Source organism: Eulemur rufifrons, chromosome 24 (assembly GCF_041146395.1).
Source record: "Eulemur rufifrons isolate Redbay chromosome 24, OSU_ERuf_1, whole genome shotgun sequence".
Lineage (NCBI taxonomy): Eukaryota > Metazoa > Chordata > Mammalia > Primates > Lemuridae > Eulemur > Eulemur rufifrons.
The window spans coordinates 20,154,977-20,167,111 of record NC_091006.1 but is presented as its reverse complement, the minus strand read 5'-3'; the positions used below and the strand labels follow the sequence as shown (position 1 = coordinate 20,167,111).

General features: G+C 38.8%; 1 protein-coding gene across 1 annotated transcript in view; it reads left to right on the top strand.

The window, feature by feature from the left end:
- The window catches only part of ART3 (ADP-ribosyltransferase 3 (inactive)), a 51,978-nt gene that overhangs the window by 21,030 nt on the left and 18,813 nt on the right, over nt 1–12,135 (top strand). Inside the window, exons 2-3 of the mRNA XM_069456974.1 lie at nt 2,547–2,624; nt 8,021–8,732. Of these exons, the coding sequence (XP_069313075.1) occupies nt 2,556–2,624; nt 8,021–8,732 (781 nt within the window). The 5' untranslated portion in view covers nt 2,547–2,555. The remainder of the gene's footprint in view (nt 1–2,546; nt 2,625–8,020; nt 8,733–12,135) is intronic.

The window sequence follows — 12,135 nt, the reverse complement described above, 5'->3', positions numbered from 1 at the left end:
ATTGCTTAGCCAATGAGGTGGGAAGGGGTTGGAAATTTTAGACTGTCTGAAGAGTAGAGCTGAATTTTGTAAATATGGGTATATTTCATGATAATTTAAAATGTTTCATTGAAGTAATATATGTGTGTGTACAGGAAAATACACATTTAAGTATATGGCTTGTTGAATTTTCACAAACTGACTACATCAGTATAATTGGCACATATAACAAAAAACAACCTAACTAGCCTCCCAGATGTTGTTCTTGTGCCCCTTCTAGTTACTGCCTACCGCCCAGGGGGACCACTATTGTGACTTCTAATGCCATAATGTGTTTTGCTTGATTTTGTACTCTATATAAATTAAATCATATGATGTATACATGTTTGTTTTTTTTTTTTTTGGCTCAAAATTTTGTGTGATTTATCTGCATTGTTACTTATGGCTGGAGTTTGTTCATTTTCAATGCTATATTAAATTCCATTGTGTAAATATACCACAATTTATCCATTCTACTTTGATGGGCATTTGGATGGTTTCCAGTTTGGGGGTATTATGAATTATGCTACTATCAATATTCTATTAATGCATTTTGATGTACATATGCATGAATTTCTTAGGGCATTTTGTGGGTTTTTTAAATCCATAGTCAGTGAACCCTAAGCATTCTTCAGCATTTCAGTCAATATATTTACCATGTGTACCTTATGCAAATGAGAGCTGTAATTGCAGGCACTAAGGAAATCCTTTTCTCCTTAGTGTTCTCACTGGGCTCTGTCTATACTTAGGATTCTTAACATGTTGTATTTTGGTTAAGTATGCATATTCATATGCATATCCAATTCTTTTATTAGGTCATCAGTGCTTTTCACTACTTCCTTTTACTTGTTTGTGTATTCTGGCACCTGAACAGTACCCAGACTACAGTCAGCTAGTTGAGTGAATGGTGATAGATGTCACCATTGCAAGTGATTAACAAAGCAGTTCTCCTTAGTTATGTGAATCATCATGGTTTAATTTTGACATCTCGGTGTCACAGGGTTAGGAATGGGAAGTGGTTTCTCTCTGAGAGAAGCCCAGAACTATAGGCTAAGAACTGAACATACTGTGGGGTTAAAGGGAATTGCTGTGGCTTTACAAGCCTCTTGGAGATTTAAAGTGTTAACAGCAGTGATTCCAAGGCATAGTGTGGGGGCCAGATATAAATAGCAGAACACAAGTGGGGTAATGTGCCACTGCCAAGCTGCTGCTGGGGGTGTTTATAAAAAGAAAAGCATTCCCGTCTCAGCACTCACTGTCAACAACATCCCATCCTGAAGACACGCTCACCCCAACTGAGAGTGGGAATCAGTTTGAGATCTAGCATCATTTAAACCTCCTCCAAAGGCACAAAAGCCAGGTAAACATTTTGACTTATTTACACTCAGACTACAGAAGTGAAGAATTTTCAGGAAAATCCTAATCCAGGGCTTGCTTGGCACATACTGCCATGTGACAGATATCTGTCAAGTGTTATATTCCAAATCTGTTTTGGAAGGGGAAGTTTAACACAACAGTAGCAATTTGGTGCTACATTGTAGTATCTCTAGTAAAAGTGTTTCTGAAGAAAGATGAGAAACTAGGGCCAAGATGATCTATAAAAGGAAAGACTGTTTTCCTTTCTCTGTACTGTTCATTCCCATTTTCAGAATCCAGAATATGGTGATTGGTAGGATAAAACAGAGGTTTTGTTTCAGTTCCGATAATGTCAGTTTTGTTGGAGGTATGTGGAAGGAACTGTAGGCTGGGCTGGTGTAATTGAATTAGTTAATGGCTCTGGGACAGCTTCAGCCATTGAGGGTCTCGCACCCTCCTATTTACCCCTGTCAGTATCATAAATACTGGAAGGAATATTGGGCATTTGGCCAGTAGAGTTGTATAATCTTACTAGAATTGCTGCCTGCCCAGTTCTTTTTATTCTCATTGCCACTCAGAAAGTTATGCAAAACACTTGTTTTGCTCTTAGGCCTCTCTTGATTGTGACTACTTGGGGGAAGGAGGCCACCTCTTCTGCTTTGGCCTTATCATTTCCTCCATCCTACCCAAATCGTCATGACTTAGTTTGCAAAGAGCATAGGAGAATGGATGACTTGGATGGACATGTTTCCAGAGACTTCTTAGAAACTGGGAGCTGGGGATCAAATTCAAACTGCTGTTTTTTAGTTTGATTGTGTTATTTCCTGTGCATGCTGAGGGGAGATTTAGAGATAGAAAGAAAATATGCCTACCAGTGACTATGGTAGGAGGGACAACATATCTGGAAGAGTATGAAAATGGACAGATTTAATATTCAGCAAATCACTTAAGTTTTATGAGTTTTTGTTTCCTCTTCTGTAGGATAAGGATGTTAGACCACTAGATAAAACCTGATGCCTCTTGCAGCCATTACAAATTTATTGATAATCACCTCCTGACCACCATGATACCATTCTCATCCAGAATGAAAATATATATAGTGTCATCCTGTTCTACTCCCCTAAACCTCTCTTTTAAGCCTACTAAATTGAAATTTCTTCATTTTAATTTAGAAAAGAAAAATGAAGACAGGACATTTTGAAATGGTCACCATGCTGCTGGCAGCCATGATTCTAATGGACGTGTTCCAGGTAACCTTCGGCATAGGAAGCATGTGGACATTGGAATGGAAACTCTTGATAATAACATTGTCTCAGGCATCTGTGTGGGTTGATGATGGAAATGAGAGTAGGTAAAATAGATTGGTGTTCTACAAGCAGCTTTTAGTTTTCATTTCACAGATGTGATACTTGTTAACTGTGGAAAGTTGAAAAAAATTAAAATTAAGCAAAAAGATAAAAGTAAAAATCATCCATAATCCTTCCACTAAGAGGGAAGGACTCGTTACCTGTGGGTATATACAGCCTTCTTGGCTTTTTTCTGTGTACTGTATTTAATTTGTAAACATGGGCTCACACTACATAGTACTTTTTTATCTTGCTTTTTAAGTTAATACTGTGCTACATGTTGATCCATGTCATTAAATATTCTGAAAATGTTTTTTTCCCAGTATTATAATGCTGCATTGTTTGGTTACATGGTTTTTATTAAATTATGTAATGACCGTTTTATCACATTCAGAATTCTTTTCTGGTAGAACTTTTATGATTTTATTTGTAGTTGAATCTTTAAGCATTCTGTAACATGTTTTTATATAAAATATGAGACAGGTATTTCACTTGATTTCCCCCCCACCCCCCGCACATGGTTAGCTGTCACATCTGCACTGGGTAAGTATTTGGGTACTGATTTTAAATGCCTTCTTTAACACATTGCCTGCCGTGCTAGAAAAAAATATATTTTTCCTTGGGGCCATGGTGTTGTAGTATGAAAATAGAATAAAAACTTTGAAAACAAAATGATCCTTTCTATTTTTTTCTTTTTTTTTTCACTGTGACAGAATGATCCTTTCTAATTTAATGAATAATTTGTTGTTTTTTATTGTTTTCTGTGTGTGAGTTATATGCAGCTTGAAAAATAGTTTGTGTGACTCCCAAGGTGAAGAGATGTGTGAGTTGCATATGTTTCACAAGGCCCAGGGCTCAAAACTAGCATGAGTTAAATACAATTCACATGGCAGTTAATGTGTTTAAAATATCTTACATTTTTAAAATGTTACACGTTTTTTAGTTTGATAGTCCAATCTGTCATTTATCTAGAACCATTGTGTATTCTGTTGCCTATAATGCAGTGTTTTTTTAACTGAGACAAAACCATACCATAAAACTTTGCCATTTTAAAGTGTACACTTCAGTGGGTGTTAGTATATTTATTATGTTGTGCACCATCACCGCTTTCTAATTGAAGAACATTTCCATCACTCCAAAAGAAACCCTCTACCTGTTAGCAGTCAGCCCCATCCCCTTCTTCCCCCATTCCTTGACACCCACTAATCAACTTCCTGTTTCTATGGGTTTGCCTATTCTGAACATTTCGCCTGAATGGAATCATACAATATATGGCCTATTGTGATTGGCTTCTTTCACTTAGCAAAATGTTTTCAAAGTTCCTCAATGTTGCAGCATATATTAGTTCTTTATTCTTTTTTATAGCCAAGTAATATCCCATTGAATGGCTGTACCACATTTTGTCTGTCCATTCATCAGCTGGTGAACATTTGGTCTGTTCCCACTTTATGGCTATTATAGATAGTGGTGCTGTGAACATTGACATACAAGTTTTTCTGTGAACATAGGGGGTTTTTTCTTTTTAAAAAATTTTGTAATTACATAATCTTTATTGACGTATAGGGAGGTAATACAAGCACTGTTTGGTTATTTGGTATCATTACAGAGTAAAGTTTACATTTATGTATAAAAGTACATATGTATTTGAAAATGGATTGGGGGAGCTACAGTTTATGATACATGATAACAGAATTACTCATTGGGAACATATGTTTCAGTTCTCTTAAATATATAACTAGAAGTAGAATTGTTGGGTCATATGGTAACTTCGTTTAACTTTTTTCTGGAACTGCCAAACTGTTTCCCATGCTGGCTACACAGTATCACAATCCCAACAGCAATGTATTAGGGTTCTAATTTCTCTGCATCCTTGTTTTACTCGTTATTTTTTGTTTTTGATTTTGTTTCCGTCATTATAGCCATCCTAGTGGGGGTTAAGTGGTATCTCATGGTTTTGATTTGCATATGCAATATTCTTTTGCAACAGAATTTTAATGTATTTGTTCTATGAATGTTCCATAATTTGTTTAACCAATTTTTCTCCTTGAACTTTAGGTCATTTCCATGTTTCTGTAATAAATTTTTGGTAATTGAATTTCATCAAATGAGCTTTTGTTTCAGTGGATAGATCAGAGGAAGAAAATGTAATCAGCTTGTTCACCAAGCCTTTTGTACCTATTTCTTAGTATTCATTCAATTGTCCCCGAGTGGTGGCATTTGAGAGCCTTTTCACCACTCAAGGCACGCAGTGTCCGGAACACACAATCAGCTGTGGTGTCTGGCCAGAAAGGCTTGATGTCTAAAATTAGACATTTGGAGACTGGTTAGAGGCATAGGGAAAAGACAGGAACATACTAGATCGACTCTGATACGATGTGAGGAATGTGGGAGGTGCTTTCAGGATCTGGTGTCTTATACTGTGTTGAAGTCTTGAAGATAAATCAAGCATTGGTGCCCAAGCTGCGCTCTGGTACATTCTGTGCTGCAAAAGAAAGTGCCTTTCTTGGCTATGAGACAGCAGTGATTTGATCTCTTAAAGCTCAAATTCCCATATCAATGAACTGACCTACAAACCCAGGAGTACAGGGGTTTCGGTACCTTCCCCGGCAGAGTACTCTGTGGCCAGTATCAGGACAGTTTCTGATGCTGGCACAGTTCTCTCATTTGTAAAGTGATGTTAATAATTGCCCAGCCTTTTATGAGGGTTGTTATGAAGACAAAATTACACTTTTTAAAAAGTGCTATATAAATGTCAGTGGTCTTCATCATTGGAAATATTCTCATTCTTTAGAGGCAACAGAAGATTTTGATTAAGAGGACAAGACTCTGGAGCCAGACTGCCTGGTTTGAAATCCCAATTCTGTATAAGTCTCAAACTATGTCTTAGTTTCCTTCTATTTAAAAAAGGGGACTAATAATTGTACCTACCTCACAAGGTTGTCCTGAGGATTAGATGAGGTAATACATATCAAGCTCTTAGTGCTTGGCATATGGAAAGAACTCTGGCAATGTTTGTGAGGCCTTAATGGTGAAGTGGTCACACAGGGTGACTGCGAAGGAGAGAGATACAGGAAAACTTCACAAATGAGCAGATGATCTTAAATAAGGACCAGGTGGTTGTGGTTGAAGTAAGATTATAAGTTTGGTCTTAGGTTACATTTGAAGGGTCCTTGAGCATTCAAGTGGAGGTGTTGAGTAGGCATTTGATACATAGGTCTGGCACTTACAGGACAGGTCAGAGGTATGTAGATGATAATTGAAACTATGAGCATGTATATAATTACCTAGGGTTAGAGTTGAGAGTTAGAAAATAAGTAGCCTTGAGAAACTCCAACATTTAGTGGCCAGCTGGAATATGGTGGGTCTGCAAAGGAGTCTAAGAAGAAATGCCCCTTTAGTGAGAGTTGTTTGGATGGAAGAATGGGGGTGGGAACCAGAATGGTTGAGGGTTGAGATAAAAATTGGAAATGAAGTGGAGATGGCAAGAATAGACATCTCTTTCAAGAAGTTGGTTGTGTCAGGCACGGTGGCTCACAGCTGTAATCCCAGCGACTCAGGAGGCTGAGGCAGGAGGGTTGCTTGAGCCCAGAAGTTCGAGGGGAAAGAAAAAAGTTTGGTTGTGAGGGGCAGAAGAGAGAGAGTGGAAAGAAGATATAACTAGAGTAGGATGGACATGTGACCAAGTTTTGTTTTGCTTTTCTAAGCTGCTCTCTCTCAAGTTTTGTTTTGCTTTTTTAAGTCAGTCTCTCTCTCTCTCTCTCTCTGTCACACACACACACACACACACACACACTTTTAAAGAAGTATTCACATCAAAACTGTAATTTTAATGGCTCCTGGCTAGATGTCTCTATAAGGTCTCCAGCTGAGGTCCTAGGCAGACTTGTACAGCCATGCACCACGCAAGTATAGAATGGTGGAAAAAGAGGTACTATTCTTTTATCTGTAGAAACCCACAAATGGTATTTCTGGGCAGATTTGCTCATCTTATTATTTGATCCAGAAGCCAGAGTATAGGGTTATCATTTGGTGCACTTGAATATTTTGCCAGGTTCTGTGCTAGGTGCTTGGGATTCAAAGATAAATATGATGGGATTCAAAAATAAATATTCTGCCCTTGAAGAACTTACAATGTAATACATATATTCCTATCGTGAACTAATAAAAATATAACCACAGTGTGTTGAAGGCTTGATATGTGCCAGGTGTAGAGATGTAAGGGCTTTGCATATATTCATTATGTAATTTAATCCTCACTACAATGCCGCACTTAAGATATTATTTCCTTTGTTCTCATTTTTAAATGAAAAGATAGAAGCTCAGAAATGTCAGGTAACTCTCATGCCTAGTTAGTAACAGAAATGGCATTTGAACTCAGATCTGTCTGGCTTCAAATCAGTGTTAATTACATTATACCACCCTGCTGCTTATCGTGTGGAACGTGTGTCATTTAGAGATGCATTCGGCCTTTTCAGTTGTATATGACAGAAACACAATTCAAACAAGCTCAAGCAATTAGGGAATTTACTGATAATTATGATTGCAGTAAAACAGTCTTTAGGTACATCTAGACTCAGCCTCAAGTATGTTTTCAGGGGTTCATCTCTCTCTACCTCTTGACTCTGCAAGCCTTTCTTTGTTGGTTTATTTTCAGACAGGATTCTCCATGGGACTAAAAAGATAACTTGTTGGAAGCCCCAAGTCAGTATTATCCTTAGAGCTTATGGTTTTACAGGAAGAAAGATCTTCCCCCCCACCCCAAGGAGTGTTCTGGATCACTTTGATCACTTGCTTATGCTTTTGGCTGAGGTGCAAAATCAGTTCTGTCTAAGCCATCTGGAGAAGGGAGGGGCATCCCCAAAGGAAAAGGGATAATATTTGTCATCACGTGTTATCTGTCACACGCAGTGTCTTATACATGATACTTCAAATTCTCAACAGTTTTGAAGGTTTGAGAAAATCTAGGTAAGAATATTGTTCAGAGCCGGGATTGCCACCCTGTCCTTGAGTGTCACACTCATTGTTCTTTCGTCTGCACCACAGTGTTCAGATGCATGAGTTACAGGTGCAGGACTGCCCATGCCTCTCACCCACTGACATTTACTCTTTCATGGAAATAAATGTCACAGAGAGAACAGTTATCAATAGCAATGGAATATACTTCCTACATAAAAAACATATCCAAATAAATAAGGAGAGATTCTTGACAGGAAATGAGAGGGTGGGGGTAGTCATGTGAGAGAAAATGATATTCACTAAATAGCTTATTTCAAGAGCATTCATTTCCTTTTCCTTTGAAGGTGAAGCCTGAAATGTTAGACATGGCAGATAATGCATTTGATGATGAATACCTGAAATGTTCTGACAGGATGGAAATCAAATATGTTCCCCAGCTGCTCAAGGAGGAAAAAGTAAGCCACCAGCTCTTAAACACTGTGTGGGAAAATGCAAAAGCCAAATGGGAAGCCCGAAAGACTCGGCTCTTTCTCCCTATGAATTTTAAGGATAACCATGGGATAGCTCTGATGGCATATATTTCTGAAGCCCAAGAGCAAACTCCCTTCTACCGTCTGTTCAACGAAGCTGTGAAGATGGCTGGCCAGTCTCGAAAAGATTATATCTATGGCTTCCAGTTCAAAGCTTTTCATTTTTACCTAACAAGAGCCCTGCAGTTTCTGAGAAGACCTTGTGATGACAGTTATAAAAATGTGGTATATATAACAAGCCAGGACACTTCATTTACATTTGGAGGGCTAAACCAAGCCAGGTTTGGCCGTTTCACCTTGGCATACTCAGCCAAACCTCAAGCTACTAATGACCAGCTCATTGTGTTATCCATCTATACATGCTTTGGAGTTGCCATTGAAAAGTTTTTTGATGAAGAAAATGAAAGAATTACTTTAATACCTCTGAGTGAGGTTTTTCAAGTGTCGCAGGAAGGCGCTGGCAATAATCTTATCCTTCGAAGCATAAACAAGACCTGCAGCCATTACGAGTGTGCATTTCTGGGTGGTAAGTATCTCTGTTCTGGATCTGCTTGTCCAGGAGGGAAGGAGTAGGATTCTTAGGCCCAGGAAGAGGTCAGTTAAAGAGAGTGAGAAGTGTTTGAAGGGAGAAATGACAATTGGCAGTTTCCAGTCTTGCTTTTTCTGTACTGTCTGTTTCTTTATCCATAATTTAATTTTATCAAAATAATACATTTACAGTATTATTAAAAATAAAAAAGATAAAATGGTACTTTGAGGCAGTGGTTCTCAACCAGAGCCAGTTTTGCCCTACAATGGTGGCAAACATTTTTGGTTATCATGACTGGGGAGGAGGGGTGTTGCTCTTGGCATCTAGTAAGCAGAGGCCAGGGACACTGCTAAACAATGTATGGGGCAGCCCCTCATAACAAAGAATTATCTGGCCCAAGCTGTCACTAGTGCTGATGTCAAGAGGCCTTGCTATAGGCTTATAATGAAAAATAGCAGTGCCCTGCCCCACATATCCCCAGTGCCCACTCCTCAGTGGTATCCAGTTGTGATTCTTTTTTTGGCTGTCTTCAGGCACCTACTGGCATGTTTCTAAGTAAATAACATGCTTCAACATGTTATTTTTTGATTTTTAAATTATTAGACATCATCTATTGACTTCCCACTATAGAGAATGAGTTTTTAGCCCACGTATACCATGTGTTAGTTAAAAATTCTTTATTGCCTTCAGCTGTAAAGTAACAGAATACCTGACTGATAGATTTCATTTAATAAGTCCAGAGGTAGGCTGTCCAGAATTGGTGCATGGCTCATGTACATCATAAGTCACTCAGGTTCTTTCTGTTCCGACATCCTTAACATGCATTTTTTTTTTTTTTTTTTTTTTTTTTTACTGTTGCGTGCAGCATGACTGTTGTTGCTCTGGGCATTAATCCATGTCTAAGACAAAAAGAAAGGAAAGGGGATGACAGCCAAACCTACCTGTTTAATAAGAAAAGTAAAAGCTTTTCCAGAAACTCTTAGACTTGTGATTGCAGATGATTAACTAGAACAGTTTCTTGGTCACCCATAGCTACAAGCTTGGGAAGGGGGTAATTAGCCTTTCCAGCCAAGGGAGTACAGTGTGGGGAGACAAGGGAGAAGGGAGTTAGAAACATCTGATAACCACCATTCTCCTTCCCAACATACGTCCGTTTCCCCCTTCCCATTCTCTCAGTGTAGTAAACGTAGGTCATAGCTGAGTCGGAGAGTTGTTTTTCTGTGCTTAGGTACCTCTTTTACCCCAGGGTTATCATATTATTTGTTTGTTTCCTTAGTTTTTTTATGTCCCATCAGTAATTCACCTCCAAATCCTTTGAGAGAAATATAAATTTCCTCTGAATACATTCAAACGTATTAGATACTCTCTCATTTCTCTCTCTCTTTTTTTTTTTCTGGATATACTTCCCTGGATTTCCCCATTATCCTGCTCTATGATATGCCCTTTAGGTGTGCTGAATGTCTTGAAATCTCTCCTCACTACCATTCTGAGACTATGTTTCTTCCCTATGAAAGGTCTCCTATTTCTTGGACTTGCAACACCTTCTTGGATTACTCCTTGTTTGGTGTGGTAGGGGTGGGGGTTCTACAGACGTTTTCTGAGAAATGGTACATCAAGGCAAATTTTCTAAGACTTTGCATGTCTGAAAATCCACCTTTATGCTAGAATAATAGTTTATGTGGATTTGCATTTGTATTTTTGAAATTATTTTTCCTTGGAATTTTGAAGATGTTCTTCCAGTGACTTCGTTTGTGGAGCTGTTGTTGAAATGTGTGAAGCTGTTCTAATTACTGAAACTTTGAGTGAGACTTTTTTTTTTTAATCTGGAAGGTTTTAGGGTATTTTCTTTATCCCCAACATTATGAAATTTTATGGTGTCGTGCCTTGGTGTATGTGAGTAAAGGGTTAATAAAAACCCTTTCTCTTTTCTTTTGTGAAAATGGCTTCCTGTTGATTTTCTTCTAGCACTATTTCTCTGCAGTCTACTAAAGGTGAAATGACAGCTGTGTGACCGTGCAGCACTGCCTGTGGTAAACATAACCCTTGACTGGTAAAGTGCATCTGAGCTGGGAGCGTTGTGAATGAACTATAAATACTTGAGGGGAGGCCATAGCTTTGGGCTTTCCTGAATGTGGTGTGACATACCCAGTTGTTCTCCTTGTTAAGTCCTGGAAGGAGAGCAGGCTCTTGTGCCAATCCTATACAGGTTCAAGAGGCATTGTTTTTTTTTATATGTGGCACGAAGCTACTAAGCTAGGGAGGCTCCTACACCTTCTTGTTTAATCTTGTTTCCTGGTATCTAAGCTGTCATTTGGGGGAATATAAAATAGCCCTGGACTGCTGTGAGGACTTGCATTGAAGAGACATATCTGATGCTGCCCTGTTGCAAAACAGTATGCTCTTTTCCCTCCCTTATATTCTTCTGCAAAACCGAGTAAACTGGTTTTGGGTCTTACAAGTATAATTATCTAGCGGAACCAAAAACCAGGGCTGCTGAGTCAAGCAGAGTGAATACTGCAGTAGGCCTCAGAAATGGGATAGACTTTTAGAGCCTGACTCAACGTGGCCAACATACTATGAGATAAAAAGGCTGGGTAGGGTAGTGCTGATTGAGACACTGATGCCTGGATCGGGGGCTGATACGATTGGGTGGCAGCAGCTATGTGGCCATTGAGGTACCTAGGGTGCAAAGTTTAAGGAAGTTGTTACTCTTAGGGGCCGTACACTTTTGTACCACCTGCACTTGCATGATCCTGAGAGTGACTACCTCCTTAAATTTTGTATTCTGGGCATCTCATTTGCCTCACCCTAGTCCTGCATCAAGGAGGCAGTTGAAGGTTGGAGTAAATTTGTGTTGAAAGATAAAGTGCTTATCCAAAAGACAAGAAAAAAACAGATGAGAGATAACAAATGTTGGCTAGGGTGTGGAGAAAAGGGAACCCCAGAACACTGTTAGTGGGAATGTGGGTTGGTGCAGCCATCGTGGAAAACAGTATGGAGGCTCCTAAAGAAATTAAAACTAGAACTACCATATGACCCAGCAATCTGTATTCTGAGTGTATACCCAAAAAAGATGAAATCATCACCTCATAAAGATATCTGCACTTCTGTGTTCACTGCAGCATTATTCACGATAGCAAAGATATGATGACAACCTAAATGTCCATCAGTGGACGACTGGATAAAGAAAATGTGTATGTGTGTGTGCACACATGTATGTGTTACATATGTGCACACACACATAGACAAACACACCACAATGGAATATTATTCAGCCTTACAAAAAGAAAGCAATCCTGCCATTTTTCACAACATGGATGTGTCTGGAGGACATTATGCTAAGTGAAATAAGCCAGACAGAAAGAAAATGCTGCATGATCTTATTTACATGTGGAATATA